Raw genomic sequence first — 26,395 nt, 5'->3', positions numbered from 1 at the left:
CGATGGGTATAGAGTATATTCCCGGAAGTCTGTTTTTATCTGGAGCGTCTTTTCCGTTCCTAAGCCACTCGAAAATCGTTGGGCATCTCCTGAAAGCTAAGCGGATATCCTTTTTCTTCGCTATTTGGTAGTATATGGTCTTCAGTGCCGGATTGTAGGTGATCGGTATAAATTTAGGTGGGGAACCATTGGAAGGAGGGGTGTGGGTGGAAAGAAGCCGTAGTGCCTCAAAGTTGTTTTTGCGTGCAATGTTGTGATATCCGTGTTGTTTAGCTATATTCTTGATGTGCCGCATTTCCGAGTTGAAGGCAGCTTGTGAGGAGGAATGCGTGAGTGCCCTTTTGAGTAGCGCCTTAAAGGCTGCCATCTTGTACTGCGGAGGATCACAGGAGAATGCGGGTATATATAGAGGTTCGGTAGATGGTTTGTGATAGACTTGCGTATTGATGGAAGATTCTTCTACAGTGATGTAAATGTCCAAGAAGTGTGCTTGGGTATGGTGGGCTTGATCCAGTTCTAGTGTTAATCCATATGGGTTGTCGTTGAAGGTGTCCACTAAGGCTCTGATATTTGGGATGTCCTTCCATAATATAAGGATATCATCAATATACCTTTGGTAAAGGAGGATATGTGAGCGTTGAGAAGAAATGACTTCTGATTCCAGTTTTCTGACCACAAGCTCACAGAGGTCTCCTGCGACTGGGCTACCCATAGGTACACCCCGTTGTTGTTGGTACGTAATGCCGTTGAATTTAAAGAACGAGTTAAAGCAGATCAGGTGTGCCATTTCGAGGATGTCAGGTTGTAACGTGCTGTCTTGAGTGATGTTCATAAGTGTATCCCTTATTGCGCAAAATACCGGTGGGAGTTTGATAGAAGGATATAAAGATTTAAAGTCTAGTACGGTTATAAATTTCGGAGGTGTTGGTAACCGTTTGAGTGTATTGGCAAGATCTGCCGGGTTGGTAACGGTGTGCGGATACCCTTGCAGGTGAGGAATAAGTAACTTGTGAGTGGCTTTTTCTAATAGGAACGTGGGTGCTCTGGCCTTGTCCACCACCGGTCTGAGTTCTTTTCCGGGTTTATGAGTTTTCGCGAAGGCAAACATTCTGGGTGTATCCGGTGCAGGTGTAACGATGTTGTGGAAGCCCATCCGTTTCGCTAGTTTCGAGGTGGCGAAGCGTTTCATCCTGGCTTGGAGGTTACTGATGGCACTGGGGTCGGCGGTGTTACTTTGGGTGGCTTGTATGTGATTCTGTAACATGGAGTTGTAGGTGTCCCTTTTCAAGAGGACTAAGGAGTTGCCTTTGTCAGCTCTGATGAGGGTGATATTATTTTTGCGCATCCAGGAGCGAGTCCGTTCGACCTTGTTTCTTATTTGTGTTTGTTCCCTCGATGTCTTATGGTTTTTGAGAGTATGGGTAATTTTCCACCTGTAGAATTCTTTCTCAACGGCCGGGGAACCCGCTAGAAGAGCTTCGATTTCCGGGATGTTGTCGATTTTATCGACGATGGGATGCGGAGCATATTTGGGGCCTAATTGCAGTACTTCGGTGACGTATGAAGGAGGTTTGATGTTGTCCCACGTGATGAAGGGGAACGATGGCGTGGTTGCCTGGTGTGGTAATTGAATTTTTCTAATCCACCGTAATTTATTAAGGTATTTCTTCTTGTAGGAAGTGGATAGCTTTGCCTGTATTTCAACGAGTCTGGCATTTTCTTTTTTTAAAGAATCCTTGCTGCGGTCGTATAGAGCGTCTTCTACACGTATCAATTGTGCCAATGCAGAAAAGATGAGTTTTCTGGTTGTTCTAATGGCTCTGTTTAAGCACATACTCTGGACTTTCTGAAGTAAGGGTTCGTTTCCGGGTGGTAACTTGATTTTGAATATCGACATCGGAAGCAAATTATTTCTTTTACATTGGGATAGGAATTCCAATCTGGCTCTGGCCCTAGTTAGGGTGATGAGCGTACGTTGGTAGTTGCTAGCCGGCATCGCTAATTAGACAAAATATATAAAGGAACAACACCGGAGTGAAAATAAATGAAAACCGACAACTTTAGTGCCTTTGACCGGTGTGCTTCTCTCTTCTTTCTCTGTAAAACGCAAACGTTTTCGAACCTTGTTGGTTCTGTTACGCCTGACGAAGAACCAACGAGGTTCGAAAACGTTTGCGTTTTACAGAGAAAGAAGAGAGAAGCACACCGGTCAAAGGCACTAAAGTTGTTGGTTTTCATTTATTTTCACTCCGGTGTTGTTCCTTTATATATTTTATATATTTTATCACAGTTGCTGTGTTCTTATGCTTGTATTTCATTCTCTGCCAAGCACTGATGCCAAATATGCTCCGCATCCCATCGTCGATAAAATCGACAACATCCCGGAAATCGAAGCTCTTCTAGCGGGTTCCCCGGCCGTTGAGAAAGAATTCTACAGGTGGAAAATTACCCATACTCTCAAAAACCATAAGACATCGAGGGAACAAACACAAATAAGAAACAAGGTCGAACGGACTCGCTCCTGGATGCGCAAAAATAATATCACCCTCATCAGAGCTGACAAAGGCAACTCCTTAGTCCTCTTGAAAAGGGACACCTACAACTCCATGTTACAGAATCACATACAAGCCACCCAAAGTAACACCGCCGACCCCAGTGCCATCAGTAACCTCCAAGCCAGGATGAAACGCTTCGCCACCTCGAAACTAGCGAAACGGATGGGCTTCCACAACATCGTTACACCTGCACCGGATACACCCAGAATGTTTGCCTTCGCGAAAACTCATAAACCCGGAAAAGAACTCAGACCGGTGGTGGACAAGGCCAGAGCACCCACGTTCCTATTAGAAAAAGCCACTCACAAGTTACTTATTCCTCACCTGCAAGGGTATCCGCACACCGTTACCAACCCGGCAGATCTTGCCAATACACTCAAACGGTTACCAACACCTCCGAAATTTATAACCGTACTAGACTTTAAATCTTTATATCCTTCTATCAAACTCCCACCGGTATTTTGCGCAATAAGGGATACACTTATGAACATCACTCAAGACAGCACGTTACAACCTGACATCCTCGAAATGGCACACCTGATCTGCTTTAACTCGTTCTTTAAATTCAACGGCATTACGTACCAACAACAACGGGGTGTACCTATGGGTAGCCCAGTCGCAGGAGACCTCTGTGAGCTTGTGGTCAGAAAACTGGAATCAGAAGTCATTTCTTCTCAACGCTCACATATCCTCCTTTACCAAAGGTATATTGATGATATCCTTATATTATGGAAGGACATCCCAAATATCAGAGCCTTAGTGGACACCTTCAACGACAACCCATATGGATTAACACTAGAACTGGATCAAGCCCACCATACCCAAGCACACTTCTTGGACATTTACATCACTGTAGAAGAATCTTCCATCAATACGCAAGTCTATCACAAACCATCTACCGAACCTCTATATATACCCGCATTCTCCTGTGATCCTCCGCAGTACAAGATGGCAGCCTTTAAGGCGCTACTCAAAAGGGCACTCACGCATTCCTCCTCACAAGCTGCCTTCAACTCGGAAATGCGGCACATCAAGAATATAGCTAAACAACACGGATATCACAACATTGCACGCAAAAACAACTTTGAGGCACTACGGCTTCTTTCCACCCACACCCCTCCTTCCAATGGTTCCCCACCTAAATTTATACCGATCACCTACAATCCGGCACTGAAGACCATATACTACCAAATAGCGAAGAAAAAGGATATCCGCTTAGCTTTCAGGAGATGCCCAACGATTTTCGAGTGGCTTAGGAACGGAAAAGACGCTCCAGATAAAAACAGACTTCCGGGAATATACTCTATACCCATCGCCGACCACAGAGATAACAGCGAAGCCATCTACATCGGATCCACCAAACGCAACATACAGACGAGGATCAAAGAGCACAAAGCGGACATATTACACCATAGACAAAACACCGCCCTAGCAGTCTATTCATCCGATCCAGAAATAGAGCCTCTTTTCACCCGTGCCGCAATCATTCACCCCACGTTTCGACAAGATCACCTCAAATGGCTTGAAGCTATATACATCTTACTCAACACCCGCAGTAACACGCACTGCATCAATTTTAAAAAGGAGATCATCTTATCATCGGCTTGGGAAGCCTTTCTCAACAGATCCCTGACGTAGCGCTATACTCACATCGCGCAAGTCTAATATGACGACATCGGCTACACGCGACAGCGTTCCAGAATGCAAATTTTTTCTAAAATTTTGTCGAACAGAATTCCGTTACGCCTGACGAAGAACCAACGAGGTTCGAAAACGTTTGCGTTTTACAGAGAAAGAAGAGAGAAGCACACCGGTCAAAGGCACTAAAGTTGTTGGTTTTCATTTAAAAATATATAAGTAAAACTTGAAATTAATAGAATATGTAAAAGTTCACATCACACCATTCACCTTGTGACGGCACACCAGTTGCAGAACATTCGTCTAAAACTTGATCTTTTGTTTTAGAACAATGGCTAAAAACTAAAAATCTCAGATAAAGCAGGAAATAATAGATTTCTAATTAGTAATAGAAAATAGCTTTTATTTCTAAACCAATACATTTGAATTTTATGACACATTTTATTGTTCATAGTAAAAATATCACACAAATAGAAATTAATTTTTCATTAATTAGTTCATTTCTGAAAACATATAGTGGACCCCCGATATAACATGCATGTCAGGCGAGAAACAACACCCACGTTATAGGTGAACTGCGTTATACCGAGCAGCGTGATGTAACACAGTTCACCTCTTTACTTTAGAAATAATGTCAAGCTTTTCTTTTACTCATCATGCATACAATAATTAAACACTATTCAAAATACATGCAGGAACTCAATACATACACAATTACTTAATACGCAGTAACAATAAAATGCGCTACTCACGCCTCACGGACCTGTATAAACGTGTTTGAGCTTATTGCATCGAGAACATCGCCCGCTCTATAACCGAGTGCGCGGTATAGTGAGCAGCACTATAATGAAGGTCCACTGTATTGTATTTTGAATCATAAGTACACTTAACGGAACACAGATTCATCTTTATTACCATTAAATTATTTCTACATTCAGAACATGCTAATACTATTTTCCAGTCATCTAAAAATAAACATTAGTTTTTTGGGTTAGAATTAATTGATCCACTTTGACCAAGAGTATCTGTATTGAAAAATATAGATCTAGAATCCAAAATCATACAGAGGTCTGGTTAGCATAACTGGTAATGCACAGTAAGCTTAAATCCTGCTCTAGGTTGATCTTTTTCTATAATTTTTTAAATTATTTAATCAAAATTGAAATTAATTTCTTATTTGAAGTAATTAAAATTAGTTTAATTCTACTTATAATCCAACTTTTTAGATATTTGATTGGCTGTCAAGTCAGACTTTGGTTTGTTGTAAATTGATGTTATTTTCTAGTTTATAGCTCTGTGACAGAGACAGAACTGGCATCTAAAGAATGAAATAAATTTTGAAATTTGATTTTATTTCATTCACAAAGAGGGAAAATATGACAAGTAAAATTTATTATCAATTGGATTACTCTTTGATATTGTTCTTTTGGTTAAACAGTCATCTGAAAGTTATTGTTTATATACAATAATTTCTGCCAATAATTAATAAAACAATACAATACCTTTGAATGAAGTATGACATAATATACGATGTGTTATAATATCCCACTTGATATATTGCATTCTGCTACTGAACATATCAATGCATTGATTCAGTATTTCTCATCCATCAAAACAGTCTAGGCCTTATTGTGTTGATTGACAGATCCATTAAACTTTATTACCTTTATTACTTTCTTTGTATATTATACACATGTATGGGCAGCAGTAGAATATATCATTCTATTAAAATTACATTTCATTAACTATATCGAGTACAAATATACTTAATCTAGTTAATGAAATGTAATTTTAATACATCATATATAATATTCGGTTGAGCTTTCTCTGCCAAATATAATATCGCATTTTCCTTGTGGAAACTTTTGGAATTATGTTTCACTATATAATCTCTTTGATATGTTCTGAGAATCCTTTTCAAGGTTCAGGTTTACAAATATATCTGACTAGGATATTTTGAGTATAGTTATTGTCATTCTAATATACTGCATATAAATATGCATTTATATTATAATTAAAATATGTTAGATAATATCTATATTAATAATAATTTATATTATAAATAAATAAATATTAATATGTATTGTATACATAAATATTTTATATAAAAATTACAGGCACTCATTTATTCTGGTAATTTAACCTACATATCTTAGTAATTACAGACTAACAGTTTTCAAACTTTATTTATAAATTGGGAAATATAAATAATAACAAAATCCATACTTGCATCTGTATCTTATAATTCATTGCAAAACTTCTGCAGTTCTGGATGATTTTCAAATAGTGGGAAAAATTTATTATTATATACAGAGTTGATTATCTTTTTTTTTCTGTTATCAATTGTTTGCTTACAGGGTGTCTGTCAAAGATTTAGAGAGACAAGTCTTTAATGATAGGCCTAGAAAAAATCACATATATAGTAAATGACTCCTGGAGAGAGGAATTCTTGTTATTTACTGAAAATTGTTATTTTCATCTTATCCTAAAACATGGCATTTTCCAATAATCATCATTTTCAATATAGAACATGATATGAGCTAATATTTGTCTCTATGCAGTGAAAAATTAATGATTCACTTTTTATGATAAATTCTTCTTTTGTTACTGTGGTTAACAGGTTTATAATAATGAATCCAGGTTTCATCATTAATCTTTCATTATATATAAATGAGGATGTATGTTTGTTTGTTTGCTATACACTCCTAGGCTGTTCAACCAATTGCTATGAAACTCAACATTTACATTCATATACTTCTAACTTAGATAATGTCATACATCCCACTCCAAAATATCAATTGGAAAATTTTGAATTGAAGTAACAAGACTTCTGGTCCAAATTGGAAGTTCATATATACTTTATATGGGTCTTCTGCTTGTAAGCTTTCCACGTCTGGTTTTGAATTTCATCTATTTGACTCCTTTTTCAAGATTTAGGAAGGACAGGCAGATGACAGTTCGAATTTATAGGTCTACATTTTTTTCACATTGCAGTCCAATAATTTTTCTATTAATGCAATATTTACAAGGACATATTTTCCACATAGTTTATATAATATGTTGAAAAAATATAAACACTTTATCATCACATAAAAGCAATTATTTTGACATTTTTACAAGATTTTTTATTTAAACAAGTCATATGAAGTCATTTAGATATGAAGGTTAGCAACTTCAATCACATGTGAGGCCATCGCCATCATAACCTAACCAATGTGGATCACTTTTCAAATATTAATAGTAGACCATCCTCTCGTCCAGGAGGAGGTCAATGACTACTTTTGGTGGAATTACTTCCACAACAGTCCCTTCTTTCTATTGGACCAGCAGTATAGTGGCATTTGAATAGGAAAATAACATAATATAAGATTACCTACGAGCACAAAATATGTTTTAAGTGGTTTTTGAGGGTGCTGAGTTTAAATATTTGGTTCGATTTTTGTGAATTTTGATTCATTGGCAGATCACCATTTGATATTCAGCTGTGATGGTACAGTTTCTTAGAGTTAAACATTAGGAAAACATCGCCCGCTCTATAACATTAGGAAAAAGTATATTTTAAGAAATTTAAGATATCATATTTCCAATTGGTGTCTAGTTGACCAATGAAATTGTTCCATTTTGTACTATCCAAGTATTCAAGTATTGCTATAAACATGACAATGGTAGGCTAAAATAACCAAACTATATGGTTTTTATTTTAATCTTTGTTATATTATAGTAAAGTATTTGATTTATATGACCAAAAAGGTTATCTTATGTAAGGGCTTATCACACCAAGTGACCAATCTAACACATCTTTAAAATTTTTCATTTCTCTACTGTACACAATTTAAAGAATTTTTAAAATGTGTTAGATTGGTCACTTATTGTGATAAACCCTTACGTAAGATAACTTTTGTAGTTATATACATCAAATACTATAATATAATATAATGGAAGAGTTAGAAATATGAAATAATCTAATAGTCTTAATCTTTATTGTTATTTTTTGCCTGGGCAATGCTGGGCTCATCTGCTAGTTATATATAAAAAGTTATTCTCCTTTTTTTTTATAATTTCTTTAAAATTCAGCTAGAATAAGCATTTACTAACTCTTTTATTCACATAACTATTAAAACACTACTGTGTTGCTTAAATTTTGAATATTTTCAGAAATTATATATAATGGATGACATATTGCAGAATCATAACTACTATATTTTATGTCTATCACTTTTGCTGATTGTCATTCTGAATTATCCAGAATCCTCAAATATACATTCAACACAGCCATTTATCATCACTGTGCTTGATTAGCCAATCATGCCACATTGCTGATAGATGATCAGCTTTCCAGAACACTTCATTCCATTTATAAATACTACACTGTGTCAGATCATTTCTCCAAACTGTCAGGATAATCTTAATAGGTTTGAATCTAATAACATCTACCATAAAAACTGGTATCATACAATATTGTTCTTTATTCTTAGAAAGAACACCTAATAATCCAAGTTTTTAACTTCTTACTATAAAATGTTTCCAAGACTTTAAGAGATTTGTTTATAGAGATAACACTTCTATAAATAGCCTTCATTTATCACATTATTGTTTCACATACAATGATGTGATAAAACAAAACTTAAAAACTTAATAAATGCTTTTCCACTTAGATTCAGCAACCATGTAAAGTACATTAATTATTAAATATTAGTAAGCTAGCCATTAAAGTATCTATATTTCACTATTAATGAAATGACATTTCTTTTTTTTAATAACAAGATGGAAAATAATCTTGAAAATTGTAAGAAATCCTATTAATTTAGGATTTCTAATTTTTAAGATTATCTATTATTATTAGTTTTTCAAGAATTTTGATTTCTTGAATTATAATACAGTAATTTCTTCATTAATACAAATTCACTTTAACATGGTTGAAACATTTTTAAATTTTAAATAAACCAACTTTATGGAAATAAATGAGTTACATCAGACCAAGTTTCTGTTATCAGTAACCTCTTATATACAGATATATATTTTTTAAAAAAACTAGTTAAAACTTTCCATTTCTGTCAAGTAAGTAAAATTCTGTAACTGAGAATATGGAATAGGTATTTCATAATCCATATGGAATATGGATTATGAAATACCTATTTTAAACAGCTATCTATGGCTCCATTTATTTGGTTTTCATTTATGCACTGTTTTGATGGAACCAATTACTCACATAAATGGAGGGATTACTGTAATTCAAGAAATCGAGATTTGTTATAAAAAAATGCAGCTATTACAACTAACTTATGTAATATCTAGTGTAAGTTTTATTCATATATCTCTACAATAAGATTCAAAATTTAAATGTTTATCATAGTATAGAAATATTTGAATAAAAATAAACTAGATATTGCATGGTTGTAATGGCTGCATATATTACTACTATAAAATTCATTTCATAAATAATAAAACTCTTACACAATAATATTTTTATTATTATTTCTTTGTTTATTTTTTAACTTTCTGCCTTGAGGGCATTAAGAGGACTTTTTTCATGTCCATTATAGATTTCACCAGGCCTGCAAAGAAGGTATCTGTGTTGAAACTTAGAATTTTTCACAAATAGCTTTTGGAATCATGTGCTGCATGAGTTTCTGTTAACTGTGCTGCACTCATGCAGCACAGTTAACAGTTAACAAGTTTAGTTAACAGAGTGCAAACAGTTAACAGTTTAGTTGTACAAACTAAACTAATATATAAGAAACAAATTATGCTTTTAAGTTGCAATATACAAAATTTATTAGACAAATTATATTTATATTACAATAATCAGTTTAGATTAAATTTAATATATGTGTTACTGGCAAAGTATGAATTTCAGGCATTGTATAGAATGTTTAGATGTATTAGGCAATCTATAAAACAAAAAGTTTGTTTCCCACTTTGCCTAGACATTCCATAAAATACAGGGTGGTTATAATTAAAGTTGCTCTACTCAGACCTGTCTAGAGCCCATTCTCTTGGACGTATATATGTTATATGGACCATGGTCCATATAACATACCAAGTTTAATCAAAATACATCCAAGAGAACGGGCTCTAGACAGGTCTGAGTAGGGAAACTTTAATTATAATCACCCTGTACCTAGGAATTCTATTAGATGCCTGTGATTCTTATATTAAAATAATGCTGATAGCATAGAGAATTAATTTTTTCTTTAAAATTTAATTATTTCAAATCATATTGTTTCAGGTTTGTGTACTTTTGGCTAATATGTCCGGTCATCCTCAGAGACTAGTTGTTTGTTTTGTAATAGCTTCATTAAACATGTTAGATATATTATATCTGCATTTTGCATTTCATAAAATTGTTAAAGGTAATATATTTTACTATATAAAATATCTTTCTAAGACACTAGAAATAATATAAAATTTAACAGTTTGCTAGTTATATATCATCTAATTCATAATCGACTAGCCTATGATATTCAAAATATATTGTATATTGTAAACTAAATATTAAAAATATACAGTAGAGTCCTGCTAGTCTGAACTAATTGAGACCGAGCCCTGTTCGGATTAGCCGAATAATTGAAATAATGCAGAAGCAAGCAGTAAAGCAGGTCTGGTTTATATACCATCAGTGACATCAGCACCCCACCCTTTATTTCATCTGACTTGTACACAATACAGAGTGCAAACAGTTAACAAAAACAAGTTTTGTAATTTTGAAATGGTAACCTGCTTTCATTGTTTACCTTAAAATTATTTTAACTGTGACAAACATTGTTTTTAATACACAGTCCAGGATTCCAATCAGTTGACTGATGCTACTGTGAGTTAGCATGCTTAATTGTGGATTTTGAAAGTACTCTTCACTCTACATTATTTCAGTTTAGTTTGCTGCTACAATGACCAAGAAATGGAAACATGCAGCATGTACGTTGAAAGATAAGCTGGACTTTGAAGGCTATACAAGAGTAAAAGTGCAATGAAATTAGCAGTAGAGTTTGAGTGGGCAAAGCCACAATAACCGAATGGGGAAAAAACCATGCAAAGATCGAGCAGTTTTGTACCTCTACTTCAGAAAAATCAGTTGAAAATCAACAAACAGCAAGGCCCTCAACATTTGACAAGCTTGATGAAGCCTTATTCACATGGTTCACTCAGGAAAGAGAAAGGGAAACACTCCTAAGTGGATCTCTTGTTAGAGAAAATTTCTTTTTTGCCAACTGAAACAGGTTCAGACTAGTGGTACTCTGCTGTAGATAGTGATTATTGAATGTAAATATTAAAGTTTGATTGATATATAAGAGAAAGAAACACTAAGAAATTCAGAAGTCATGTCATTGGATGTGTATAAATGCTTTGTTTATCTTTAATTTTGTATATGTTTATTCAAGTGGAAGTAGTAGTTCATTTAATCCTTTCTTACAAAGGTAAATGTTTCCATTATATTCAATTAATAGCTGTCTGAATAATTTCAATAAAATGCATTTTAAATTTTCTCTGGGTCCCAGTTTCAATTTATGCAAGTAGCAATAAAAACATATCAAGAATATCATATAGTATAAACTTATTTAGCAATGCCATTCATTGAATGTGTTTGTGATTTCCGCATCTATGCTACTATTTGTATAATTTGAGACTAGGCACCTGATAAAAGTTTAATAGAGAAGTATCTCTGTTAAATGGTTTTTCCCAATATATATAAACATATATGCAATTATCTGATATAAAAATATCTTACACTTTATTTTCTATTGTTAATTAATTACATTATTAGGAACAAGATTATATTATCTATAAATAGCAGATTAAGATGTGTAATAAATTTTGAAATTACTATTGCACTATGTAACTAATATTGTATGTCTAGAATATATTAATTATGTTTATGGTATTTGTAAAAATGAAAAACATTGGAAGGCTCTATATTTATAATAATAATAATTTTGCATACAGTAATTAAGGTGATATCAGAATTAGTATGTCACAAAACATATAGGTTAAAATATAGTTATCATTTTCTACAGCTAAATAAGCATTTTTAAGCTGTCTTTTCGTACTGTCAACTTTGACAAGGCTGCTAACATGCAATTGTTATCAGTTAACTTAAAGCAACTAGCATTTAATGTTTAAAGCATTCATTTTCAGTACAGTAGTTTTAATTTCTGCATTTCTTACATCATCTTTTATAGTAGCTGTTTGTTAATTATGGTAGTTTAAAAAAAACAGTAATTCTTTCCAGTATTGTTTGCTTTATATTAATTAATAAACCTTTAACTTATGTCATAAATTTGAGAAATTTGATTACAGTATGAATAATGAAAGTGGAGAAAAAAGTTAAAAAATATAAATAAAAGCATTTTTGCCTTTATCACTAAGTACATCAGTGAAAATATGGAGTAGAACAATAAAAATTTTAATTCGTTTTTCATATTAACAGAAAAAAATATAAATTTAACTGTTTACAAGAACATGACAATTTAAATTTAAAATGTAAAATTAAAATAATTAAAAATGACATGCATCTAAAAACTTCAAGTTTTTTCATTTTTCATTTGTTTTAACTTGTCTTTCTAATGTTATAATCAATAAAACTAGAATTTCCACTAATTGTATAGTGGAAATTCTAGTAGGATAAATAATAATGATTATGTACTTTGCTCAGATGTATCTAGAAGATGCTTATGGTGCTTCAGCACCCCTTTAATACCATGGAAATCAATTTTGTTACTTTAAATTAAAAATAAATATAATAATGCATATTGTATGACGACAACAACAGAAAGCAACTTTGCACAAACAGAAAAATTTAAACTAATATTTCTCGGAAACACATGTTGAAACATGTGGAGCACAGATAAAGATAATTACATATGAGTTTAAAATACTGTATGTTTGATCATTTCTAGTGAAAATAAGAAATTAATGATTTTATGCCTTTTCTATTCTTCTTGGATCATACCAAGTATATATCATACTGCAGTTTGTATAATTTATAATCAATTTAATCAATTTATCAATTCAAAATTATCAATTATCCATCTTCCATTTAACAATTTTAAAGACTAATGAAAAAAGAATGATGTGAAAAGTTACCTAAGATAGAAATTACCTTAGAACTCTGAGGTAATTGAGTAACATTCTCTGAAAAATAACAGGAGACATGTGCCTTGATACTGTCTCAAATCTGCCATGAGCAGCACTATACTCTCAAAATCCTGGATATGCCACTGACCCTGCTTAATGTTATCTGTCAGTTATCATTATCATCATTATTATAGTTGTCCCAAAATGATCACAATGAGCAGATTCTACTGTATTTTGTAGTGTTAATTTTACAAATAAACTTGAATTTTTAGGAATATCATTCACTAATTTTTATATATAATTGTTTTAAATTTAATTTTATGTTTTTAATAAAATAAAATTCTTGAGTCTTTCAGACTCCAAGTGGATATTTTTGTTTTATTAAATTTGGCATAAATAATAGATGATTAAAGTTATGAAGACAAATTTAAGTTGTTATTAACTTCTATGCAAATGAATAAACAATTAGTTTTCAACTGCTTTAAACTTAGTCCAAAATAATTTTAAATTTTTTTTTCAATATACATTTGTTTATATCTAAAAATATGTTTCAACATGCAATTTATACATTGTTTTGCTTTGATAGATACTCATTATTTGTAATAACAACAGTTTATTTGCACTGTATACATATCATTTATTGAAAATTACATTAAAAATATTTAATTACAATCAAAATTAAATGGAATAGATAATAAAATTCTCATTTTTGACATTCTCATTAGTGTTACCTACTATGAGTAATACTGACGTTTTCCAAGTACAACTGAAGATTCATATGGCATATTAGAAATCAAACCATACATAAATGCATTGAATATCATTCTCATATGTTTTACTAGTTGTTTGTTGTTTGACTATGTAACACCTGTTACTGTTAGATAATGAAACTTTAACATTACTGAAAATAGTTAAGATAGATCCCAGTTGATAAAATCAAAATATAGTAGACTTGCTAATCTGGCCCTCAATAATCTAGCATATTCTCCAGTGTGATCACCTGTGCACTTGTTTCCACAAAAACGTTAGTAATGTCACAGATCCTGTTTTCCAAAGTTTCATTTCCATGTACGGTATTGCATTTCAGCATGTCCCATTATTTGCCCACCTGCCTCAAAGAATCATTACCAAAGGGTGACAGGTCACACCATTCATTGCCTTTAGGCCTATACACACAGTAATCTGGCATCCCTCTGTGCATGGAATGATCCTATTAGCAAGAGTCTACTGTACTTGAAACAAGTAAAAAAATATACAAAAATATAAAAAATAAGAACTTTGAATATACATTTTCTCACTATATGACTCTATTTTACTTTCTTTTAATGTTGTCATTAAATAAATCATAGTGTAATTAATAATTTATAGGCCTATTTGTTTTCAGTAGTTCAAAATTTAATGCATGACATGACTTCTGATTTTAGATGTTTCTTAAAATTGGTCTTAAATCCATATTTATAAACTTTCAATACAAATATCTATTTATCTAACTGAACTGTTAGAGATATATATTTCATATATATTCTTTTATACATTATGTTATAATGTATCTGTTGATATTTATTATATTTTTTCTTACAGTTTTCAGTTAAGCAAGTTTTAAAAAGTAAGTGAAACAACCTGAATATTTATGTCTAAAAATAAAATAAAACAAACAAAATTGTGCTTCTTGGTGAAGTAAAATTTCCTTAAAATAAATTTATGTTGTAAATATTTGTAAATCATTTTGTTCTGTAAAATAAAATTTTGGATTATTTCTTGATAATATTGTGTTAAATAACAACTTATAATTAAATTATGTATTTATTTTTTTAAAAAAAAGTGTTTTTATTTTATATATTTTAAATTTTAAACAAAGTTGTAAACACGATAGAAAATACAAAGATTAGTAATATAGATGCCTCATAGATGGCGAAATGTGTTCACAGCATCATGCAAATACCTTAAAAATACTGTCTTTAAAATTTTTGATTTAATTCATCATTTTCTAAATCATATATAATTTCTATATTACGTAAAATTCTAAATTTCCCGATTCACTTTTCAATTCATATATGAAAAATTTAAACGTTTATTTCCAAAAATAGATAATGACTTCTATAATAGGTAACACATGCATAAACAGAAACTGTTCGTGGAATTCACATTTTGCGGTATTCTTAATGATCAGAATTTGTAACTTTTTTTCTCGTTCATTTTAAATTTTCGAAGTTCTTCGTTTACGTTGTCCAATTCCTCATCCTTCTTCTTCAACTAATAAATAATAAAATAAAGGAGTATAAATCAAATCCAATTGAGAAATTTTTCTTCGTAGTTAACTCACTTCTTTCATAAGTCGATACATTTCTCTATAAACGAATTCCAATTTATTATTAATGTTTTGTGATTCTATTGCTTTTATCTGCAAGGAAAAAAAATTACTTTAAGTAAGATCATCGCTATCAACGATAGGACAGAATAAATACTTTTAATTCGTCGTTAAATACTTCTTTTTGAGAATATAATTCTATTTTAGATGAGAAGTTGTGTGAAGAAAATCCGCTTGACTCGTTTTCTTCGCTATTTTGAATTTCTTTGGATTTTATACTGCATACAATATCGGATTTCACGTTTCTATTTTTAGATTCTTTAGAATTTCCAAGTGCGGCATTCAACATAGGTTTTATATCTTGTTCTGATTTGGATCCTGGATGAATCTTTCCGCAGTCTCCTAAAGAACCAAAGAGCCTTATTCCATACTAAATTAAGAAGGAAAATCAATAAGTTTACATGTTGGCATTTTAGTTGGTCAAAACATTGACGCTACTAACCATATCATCCAAATCGTCATTTCGATCAGATAACTCGGATGAATCTCTTTCCCATTCTTCAAAAATTATAGAACCACTTTCGGATTCGCTCTGAGAATCAGTCCATGAAGCAAGACTAATTAAAGAACTTTTATTTTCAGTACAAGTAAAATCAGAATCGTCATTTTTATCAAAATGTTTTGATGAAATTATAATTCCGCTACAATCTTTAGTTTTGATTTCATCTCCTGTGCCCTGTTCCAGTTTTTTTTTAATTTTGGCAGATCCGCGTCGATAATAATTACTTTAGCGGATGATAATGACTTGGGATTATTTAAATTTAACTCCTTAATTAATTGTCTAAAATCTAACTCTTCTATACTTGTTATTCCAAGCTTTTCGGTAGAAACTGTTTCGAAATCTGTTGAAGTTTTTTTCGGATTTTTTTCTTCTAATAATCCGCATCGTAAACATTTATTCACGTGTACAACAACAACATTTGAATCTAAATTTGATTTATCTTCATTCAGCTTTAATCCATTATTCTCGTTTATATCTGAAATAATTTCTATATTATCATTGTCTAACTTGATTATGTGTTCTTCGTAATTTCTGCCTTCCTCTCTCTCTCCATCATTAATATACATCTCTTTGTTTTTATCTTGCATCGTGTCTTTAATATTTTCCATGTTGTTATTATTTTGTAAATTTGAAATTATGTAATGAATATAACTGTAATGATGATAACCTAACTTTATTACGAAATAAAAGAGAATGGTCTTAATATTCATTGTTACTTTTACTGTTTTAATGTTCAGAAATGTAACAAATCTTAAAATTTGTTACACATTTTTTTACGTTACATTAAAATTTACATTAAATATAAACCAACTCTTACTACTTATAACCAAGGACGTCGAGGAGAGAACCTGGAATTTTTCCTCGGGCCCGGAGAAACTAGGGGCCCGTAGTGGTTTCTATCCTTATAAATTAGTAAAAGTAACACTTTATGACAACTTTTATTAATGAAACAAACGTTTCGCGTATTTCCTTTGTTCAGAAAAATGGCAAGAAGGGCCCCTCTGTTCCCGGGCCCATTAAGCTGTCGCCTACCCTGCACACGACTCGAGATGATTTATTTTGTTATAACTACACTTCAGTTGTAATTAATAAATGGTTAATTTAAAAAGTGATATAAATAACAGACTGAAATACTCCGTATGTAACAAGGAGTGCGTTCGGGAAAAAAGTACTATCTTTGACATTCACGCGTCACTCGCAGTTACAAACACTTTAAAAAAAAAAAAGAACGTTTTAACAGCACATCTTTATCTTTCGCTCTTTCACAATACGTTTTTCAATTTCTAAGACATTTCCTGTATTTAATCTCTTCTCTCGGGAAATTTTCCAAGTTTTTCTGTCCACAAAATGGGGAAAAAAAGTATTAAAAACTATAAATCTCGTTGGCTCTCAATCATTTAACTCCCCGAGGTTCAGTCGCCTTAAGTTGAGAATTAAAGAAAATAAAATAAAAAAAATAGATAGGAAGACAAAAGTGAACCCCTATTATCTGACATGGCGGAAGTGCATTTGTCCAACTTCCGTGTAAAACGATAGATAAGTTCGAGCATTTTAGTCGAATAAATAGACCGTCCCAGTGTGGATGTAAAGTGAATATCGGCAAACATCTAATGGCACTTCGTTAAACAACATGTTCAAATTTTTTGTTTCGCTGTTTGGAATTGTGTCGGTTAGACTTGTAATGTTGTACTTTTTATTCCGCACATTATTTTATTAAATTAAAGTGATTTCTGGTGTTCTTGAGTACTTTTTTTTATTTGTTTTCAAACTAGAAAAAGTTATCTTCCTTACGAAAGAAATTCACTGGAATAGAACGAGAGAAAAAATTTATTTGAGAAGTAAACACTTAATTTTAAGTTATAAAGTACTTTTCTTATTACTATCCAATGGTTTAATGATGTATTCTTAAAACACAACCTTTGTTTTACATTTTATCGGAAATTAAACTAGTTAATTGCGAGTTATGTCTATGCAATTTATTCTTAGTTACTCGCTGATGTGGAATTATTAAATATACTATAACAGAAGTATTATGGCACTTAGCGTGTAACAGCTGCATTAATGTGAAATTGTTTATTCTTACACTTCATCTCTACTTAAGTTCCCATTCCGGTAAAACTGATTATATTATTAAAAAAGAACATAATTAATTACATCCAGAAGTTAAGTAAATTTTAAAATATTTCGCAAAAGAAAGAAGAAATTTTTCATCGATAACAGAACAACTCTATCCTAACGATCTAAAGCAGTTTAGTCCATTTTTGTTATTATGAATGAATCAATCTTATTTATGGAGTTAAATCACTACATTTCTGAATTTCATATTATCCATCACATTGTTTAAAGAGGGAAACAAACATATATCTTATATCTAAGTTTTTTTTCTCTCTTCTGGTTTTTTATATGCAAAACCACGTACTCTGCGTATGGCTTGTACAAGTCTATATATATTTTTGCATGTGGACGGTCTATTCTCCATTGGAAACACATTTAGTTGATGAACGACAAATACGACGACAGCGCACCTGTCTGAGATTCTTCGAAACTAATGGCCGAGTGCTGCACTTCAATAAATATGAGACTGAGTTTGTATGCATCGGATAACATATTGAATACATATCTTGTGCTCTGCAAGCCGGAAATGTATTTGTTTCTGGATTTGTTTTATGTCTACGAGCGGATATTTCTTCAAATTTGACAAGTTTTAGTTTATTAAAAATAAAGAATTTATCATATTTTATCTTTGGTTTCTTAATCAAAACTGTAAAATGTAGCGAAATTACCTATATATAAATTCAATTCATGTGTAAACTTAAGATATATATAAACTTACGTTTTGATTATAACATCAAGAAAAACGATTATTATTTTTTATTGCTTATGTAAATATATATATATAATGAAAGATTTTATTTACTTATTTTAATTGAGTCCAGAGAGCTTGAGGCTATCGTATCTATTCTAAAATATTATTGAATGAATAATCCTGAAAAGAAAATAGTTTTTTTTAAATAATAATCTTAATAGTAATAATAAAAAATATCTCTAATCAAACAAACAATTTCAGAATATATTTTTTTAAAAATTGAATAAATATATAGACGTAGATCTTAACTTTTACATCGAAACATTGCACAATAAAATTTTAAATTTACATAATTTGAAAGATTTCCATTTATTAATACATTGGAATGAATAGACATATTATAAATGTTTATAAACGTAATTTTATTTGAGAATAAAAATAATTTTATAAACTTTATTCAATTGATAATATTTGCATAAAGCTGAAATTATTGATATTAGTTTGATTTATTAATCAAAAGTAAAGAATCCTTTTATTATCAACCAGAATTAACAATCACGATTTCAATTATCTTTTAAATATCATACTCAGTGCATTATTAAATAATCCTTTATCACTTCAAATACTTAATTGCATCGATTGAATTTGTTTCTTAATTTCTCTGAATATCCGATTATAACTGATTACATTAACCACAACATATCTACATTTCTGTTCAATAATTAAGCAGGTAAGTCATAATAAGTAGATAGGAGTTATCGAATAGAATAACAACAGTTTTTGGTGCTTAGACTGAGTTCAACTTTGTTTATAAAAGTTGGAAAAGTTGTTTGTGTTGAAAGAAAAAATTAAGTCCATACTACATAAATCAAGAAAAATCTATAAATGAAGCGAATAAAACTTAAGTGGTGATGTTAAAGAATGTTTGTATAGCAAAATGAGAATTTGGGATGGGTTCTATCATTGATAACGGATATAAAAACACTGTCATTTTACCTACCAAGACGTTTGTTTACTTAATGTCACTCGCTCAAACGAAGCAATCTGACACATCCTGACTTTCGTCACACGTTGGCGGTTCCTGTTCGTTTGGATCAAGTCGAATTACACTGGTAAGCACCTTATTTATCTCTTCAATCTTCGAACAACGCTTTCAGCCTGATATCGGATCTGTCGGACCACCCCTGTCTATAAGAGATAGTCCGGAAATATGTATTTTCTCTTTCCTCCCGTTTCAGATGGGGGTCGTCGGCTAAAACGGCAATCGGGAAATTATTACTATTATTATTATTATTATTATTTTCATTCGAAAGATAACACTTATAGCCATATCTGATATCCTATATTAAGAGATACTGTTTTAAAATTACAGCTGATATATATAGGCTATACACATCTGAAAAATAACAGCAAGATGAATAAATTGCTTCATATATTTATTCATTTAATAAGATAGAAAAAATATATATATTTAATCTCAGAAGAAAAGTAAATTTTGCTTCAGGCATTTAAAAAAATACGTTTCTAAAATGTTATTAATGGTAGTTAAAAGATGATCTTAGACGAAAAAGTGGTCGATTCCTTTCATTTATTTTTGAATTATAAAATGATTGTTTTGCATATTTTCTTATAACATTAGATGTTAAAAATTCATTGTTTATATAGTCTATGAACAAATATTTAAAAATGGATAATAAAACGAATATTTATTAAATTTCACAACAAAAAAATCGTTTGATAAATTTATTTAAAGAAATTATTTTGTTACTTTCGATAGTTAAGAGTAGAAAAAATGCTTAAGAAATTTTTGAATTACAACGTATAAGAAAGACAAAAATGATTAAATTATAAAATTCTACATTCAAATATTTTTGCGTTAAACTGTAAGTAACATTTAAATGAGTTTATATTGGAAAATCGTATTCTCTCATCCGCAACATTAGTTTGTAGCTAACAAATCTTGCTTAACTAATCCTATTAAAACGATCAATCTTTGAAAATTACATTTGACAACAGTAAAATTTTCAATATTGTTTATTGGGCTTTTAAAATCTTAAATAGTTTCGTGAAACGGTAAATTTAAATTTCTATACAATCTATTTTCGCGATAAATATTTAGTTTAATAATTTGTACTGTTTGTTCAAAAAACACAGAGATAATTATAAAGGGAATACTTTAACAAATAAATGCATAAATTAAATTTAAATTATTAATTATTGTTAGGAAAGAGTAATCAAGTCAGATGATTAAAAACTTAAAATATATTAATTATTAAGTAGAAATGAATAAATTCTGTCTCATTAATAAACCACGAAACTTTACTTTAAAAATTCTAAATATTTTATAGTGTTACAGGCTTTTCATTATTTAAAATTAATTTCAGGAAATATGGCAAACAAAGATGGATTCATATCCGAACTTTATGATTTTATTATTATTTAAAACAAGAGCTGAAAATATTTGATAAGGTTGTGAATTTTAAATCATAACTTCATAAAATTTTCAAAATCATATTAAAATTCAAAATATAACTTTTAAAATAAAGAAATAAAAATATTGTTTGCTTGAAGACGAAAAAAATTATATTGAAATTGTTAAAATCTTTATGCGAGAAATTTCTGATATGTCGAAAACGGAGATAGAAAGTGAAGAACCTGACAGTTGCGGACGAATTTTGACTGAGGCTAGTGTATAGCGAGTGCAATTTATGTCAATCAAATTAGGATAAATTAGATATAAATTTGAGTAAAATAATCATCTAAAATAGTTTATACCCTTCTAAAAGTGTTTTTTTAAGGAATAAAAAGCAAAAGAGAATTGATGCGTGCTATAGTATTTGCCATTTTTATTTTTAAAAAATGTTAGGAAGATTTAAACTCTTCAGAAAGATCTAGACATTCAAAATCACTCTAGCATCCAAGCATCGAATTCTCCAGAAAATACCAAGCGAGAAATGTTATTGCAACAAATTCTTTTCGAAACTAGTTGCTTTTGATAATTGGGAATACTTTGAAAAGAGAAAGAATTTAGAGAGAAAATATTTTTTTTATATTTTTGAAAAAATTGAATTAAATAGAAAGCATGAAGTATATTTATAAAAGTAATTTTGTGTTTAACTTCGTGTGAAACTGTTGAGCAAACAGTTATTGACATTTGGTGACCAGTTGCGATTTCTGGACAAAATACGACGATAATACGTCATGTTATCGATCTCATAAACCAAAAACAATATTTGTTTTGATGTTGTCTAAATACTTCTCGTCCCAACTGACCTTCTTAAGGTCCGTATTCAAATTTAATTGTAAATCTTTCGGGAGTCTTCGTTTGGTACACGGATTATGAAAGCAGTTAATTCAATTACAAGCCTATAGGTTATTTCAAAAAAATATTTATATTCAAGATATTCAAAACTGATGAAATTATTATTTCGATTGCGAAATATATCATAATATTCTTTTACTTGCAAATTTTTTGAAATAATTCAATTCTCATTCATCAAAAAGGAGCCATAAGTCATGAGCACAACGATTATTAATAAAGTTTTAAATTGATATATTTATTTAATGATTTGAAATATAAAACGAATATTAATAAATAAAAAATACATATTAGCTTATCCGTAAATGTTTTTATTTGAAAACCAGTTCTATATTTTATAAAGAGAAAACTAGTTTCTTAATACCTTTTACCAATTATTTTGCATTAACAGCGTTAAAAACGGCGAAAATTTCATAAAAGACCATTAAGGGATTAAAAAAATCGTCTATTATTATTTGATTATGAGAGTTTAAACATTATTTCAACTTTCTATCATTAAATTCGTGGATAATGCGATTTGTAGTCGTCATTAAGAAACTGTAATGTCTCCTAACTATATTTTCACAGAATTATCTAAATTATAACGTAGGTCTAAGTATAGATTGCATGAAAACAGAAACAAAATAATGTATTAAATAAATCCATTTCTATAATTTATATTCTATAATTACATTTATTATAGTCTAACAAGTATCATAAATCTTTGATATTCATTAAATTTCTTCTGACAAAGATAGTCTATAATTTTTGGTTGGTATAAAAATGTATAGCTGCTTTTGTTTTTTACTTAATGACTGTTAAACAATAGAAAAAAATTCTTTTATCTCTTAAATTAATTAATTACAAGTGAACTGATTATTGAAATACGTTACGGAAGTGAAATTAAAATAGCAATTATTCTACCATACCAAATTAAATAAATTAATTTATTAAGAAGAGTTTATTAATTAGTAATTCATTAATTATAAGGCATGATACAAATTTCTGTTCGTAGCTTTCGAGTTAGTACAGAATTCACCTACGAAAAAAATTATATTTAAAAAATTCTGTTTATAAGAGAGAAGTTAAAATAGTAAGTTCGTGAAACTGAATATTCCCAGGCAACAGGCCTGTTGGAATAAGAATAAAAATGATTCTTAATTGCTTGAAACATAATTTTAGATAGAAATAAATTAAGTGAGAGAGAGAGAGAGGGAAAAAATGGTCTGTTTTCTGGAAGGAGTTCTTCTCTTTAACAGGCTAACAAGCCATTTATTTTATCAAAAGGTTCGAAACTAGTCTGGCGTGCAAATGAACATTGAACAAGTTACCAAAAGATAAAGGTATGAACACGCTTTCGTAATCCAATCGCGTGACTTGGTTGCTCTAGCAAACTTTTCCCGTCAATTGATTACACGTTATGTGCAATGAGCGTGTGTACCTCTCATTATTTTTAACCCGGCACCTCTTCACCATGAAAATTACACTGCGTTTAGCGAGTCCAAAGTCCCAGCAATTAACAATGATGTATCGTGACGGTATATGCGAAAGTGCCAAATCATTTTCTCTTTGTTTCACTCGGCAATTAAAGTGTTTTCTTCCGTATTATACAAGTTAAATTTTATCATATTTGATTATTTCGAAACAAGATGCGGAAACGTCCGATTTCGCATAACGATGAATGATTTCGAGTGGCATATTCCATTCTTTTCATAATTATTTAGGCGTTTACACATCGTTATACCTTAATGTAAATTGTGTTAGGCTAAACAGTTTGCCACTCCTAATAAATTTGCAGCGTGCATTTTCTTGGGAACGGTACATTATTTTCGGCGTTTCTCCATACAAATTTGTCTAATCACTCGTTCTGTCAAAAACTAAAAGAATTATCGAATCTTCATTCATTTTTGAAGTCTACAAAACTAATTTGTTAATCTTAAATTCCTCCTCGTGTCGAACTTGGAAGTACGGAATTTATTGAAAAAAACTAATTAATTTGAACAGTTATTACTTTTTCTCATTTAGGAATTAGATGTAGCAGCAATTTCGATCTCGCTTAACATGATTTTTCACAGATATCGAATTATTACCGACGAGATTTATGAAGGGACCTTTTATGTTCCCTGTTTGCCTGTCAAACAACCTAGGACTCTTAGATGCATCGTTAGCTATGATAAATCATTGCACATTTTAATGTATCTGCATGGATAAGAAAATAGATTGCTCGGAGCCTTTGAAAGATCGAATCTTTTATATCTCGAACCGTGATTAGTATGCAGATGGGCAGATCGCGTTTCATCGATAATTGTTGTACATGTTCAATATGAAGAGTAATCTTAAACCCTTAACGAGATTTTTATAAACTATATCTTGTTATCTTAACGATGATCAGAGTGTGTGATTAGATTAGTATGAATTCAATTAATTTTCTATCAAACTTTTCATTTAATATTTGTACATTAAAGTAATTTCAAATCGGAACCATCTGCTACAAACTTCTATAAGTAAAAATTCTCTTTCTCTTTCTATATTTAAAAACTCAAATGATGTATTACACTGTCTGAAATATAGTTTAATACTTACTTATAGAAAAATAAATCTTATTTTCTTCCCCATCGATATTTACAGCTGCATGAAATATTTAAGTTTATCCTCAATAGACTTTTACGAAGAAATGGCAGATAAAAACTTCGAAAAATTTGAAGTACAGATCCTTTTTGTTATTAATGAAAATTTCTGTTCTGCGAGACACTTGGCGAATCACGAAATGCTTCGCATAGATGATAGATGTCCTTTTCTCTCACTTATTAAGTCTATTTCTCTCTCTTAACTTTTCCATTTAGCTGCCAGTTCTATAAAAGACAATGACTGATGAGTTTAAGAACTATATAATTTTTTAAACTGTTTTATTTACATATTGGTTAACCTTATCTCTGATACAGTTATCCCTTTCTAGCTAAGTATAAACAACAAACAAAGGCGTGAGAATCATTTTTTTACTGTAACATATCAATTTATTATTAAACTTTTATACAAATAAACTTCCTCCTAAATTTTAAAGTCGATATTATTAAACTAAAATCTAGTTTATAAAAAAATATATTTAGAATAATTTAAATATTTCAAAAATATTACACTTTTTAGATCTAGTATCAAATTACTTTATATTATATACTCAAAAATATTTTAACAGTTTATTTATTAACTTTTAAATACAACTTTAGTAAAGCATAAAATAAACTTGAAAATCTTGAAATATCTGAAAGAAAATGCATTGAAATTGTTCAAAAATGATATATATTGTGATACACAGTCTATACTTATGTAGCTAAACGACTTCGAAGAAAACTATTCTATTCTTATCTGTAACTCAGTATGATTTATGTTTTATAAATATCTGGATTCGTTCGTACCTTGATAGTATCATCACGAACGTCACTTCGTGAGAGTGTCACTTTTAGTAGAAAGTGACATTTATGACGATGGTTGTCATACTGAATAACATGAAAGAATTGAATTGAATGATGGAATTATATCCAGATGAGTAAAATGTAACTCTATTCTGTTTCGAATTCTTCAATGAAACAACTATGAATCATTTCAACGAGTTCCATTTTTGTATCTCATTGCCATAAATTCTACATATTAAAACAATCTAAAAGTTACATAGCCTCAATATATAAGTTAATAACTTTTTTTAGTCCTTTGTTAAAAGTATATTACGATATTACAACTAACTTGGTGAATAGAAAATCTTCACTAAGAAAATAATTAATGTAATCAATTAAATTTATTTCAAAGCGATTCTTTTGTAATGCCTAGATTGAAATTTTATTAATCATTTGGTAACATCTTGACATGTAATAAATATATGCGTAAAAAAAAAAAAAAGACATAAATATAAAACAACCTATAGCCTATAGGATCGACAGAATATCTCTTCAGGGTTGACATCAGAAGAAAAGCCATTATGAATTATATATTTAATTAATTTTTTCTTGTACAAAAACTTAATTGTTCGTTAAGTTTTTTTGTTTCTTCAGCTTAAACCGTGACATTTATTAATTTTGCTTTATTATTTCCTCGAAACTACTTTAAAATATTGTATAAATTAATAACAAATCTAAACAATTTAATGCTAATTAATTTTTCGTAT

The 26,395-nt window shown here is 30.5% G+C and overlaps 2 protein-coding genes and 1 long non-coding RNA gene across 4 annotated transcripts in view; 1 reads left to right on the top strand and 2 right to left on the bottom strand.

Annotated features, from left to right (window-relative positions):
- The window catches only part of LOC136976564 (protein YIPF3-like), a 43,781-nt gene extending 26,943 nt beyond the window's left edge, over positions 1-16,838 (top strand). The window contains exons 9-10 of the mRNA XM_067271897.1: positions 10,423-10,546; positions 14,847-16,838. Of these exons, the coding sequence (XP_067127998.1) occupies positions 10,423-10,546; positions 14,847-14,857 (135 nt within the window). The 3' untranslated portion in view covers positions 14,858-16,838. The remainder of the gene's footprint in view (positions 1-10,422; positions 10,547-14,846) is intronic.
- LOC136976566 (uncharacterized) overlaps positions 1-26,395 on the bottom strand; it is a 47,092-nt gene that overhangs the window by 15,864 nt on the left and 4,833 nt on the right. Inside the window, exons 2-3 of one of the 2 annotated variants that reach the window (XR_010880950.1) lie at positions 24,823-25,091; positions 19,053-19,121 (exon numbers count right to left, since the gene is read on the bottom strand). This is a non-coding gene — a long non-coding RNA (uncharacterized lncRNA). Of the gene's footprint in view, positions 1-19,052; positions 19,122-19,941; positions 20,179-24,822; positions 25,092-26,395 lie in introns of those variants that run through there. The other variant, XR_010880951.1, reaches the window with a different exon arrangement.
- Positions 15,385-16,192, bottom strand: LOC136976565 (uncharacterized). Its single transcript, XM_067271898.1, has 4 exons — positions 16,076-16,192; positions 15,752-16,003; positions 15,589-15,666; positions 15,385-15,518 (listed from the first exon to the last, which is right to left on the bottom strand). The coding sequence occupies exons 1-4, from the start codon at positions 16,076-16,078 to the stop codon at positions 15,432-15,434; spliced, it is 420 nt and encodes a 139-aa protein (XP_067127999.1). The 5' UTR covers positions 16,079-16,192; the 3' UTR covers positions 15,385-15,431.

This window comes from Centruroides vittatus, unplaced genomic scaffold (assembly GCF_030686945.1).
Source record: "Centruroides vittatus isolate TY-2023 unplaced genomic scaffold, ASM3068694v2 contig_401, whole genome shotgun sequence".
Classification (NCBI taxonomy): domain Eukaryota; kingdom Metazoa; phylum Arthropoda; class Arachnida; order Scorpiones; family Buthidae; genus Centruroides; species Centruroides vittatus.
Note: the sequence above shows the minus strand (reverse complement) of the source record. Positions and strands in the feature narration are given on the sequence as shown.

Bases quoted from the DNA above. Each gene is read 5' to 3' on its own strand.
- LOC136976565 (XM_067271898.1), bottom strand. The intron at 15,667-15,751 runs GTATTTAACGAC...TTTTCCTTGCAG, and splicing joins AATTATATTCTCAAAAAGAA to ATAAAAGCAATAGAATCACA. The intron at 15,519-15,588 runs GTGAGTTAACTA...ATTATTTATTAG, and splicing joins TGTATCGACTTATGAAAGAA to TTGAAGAAGAAGGATGAGGA.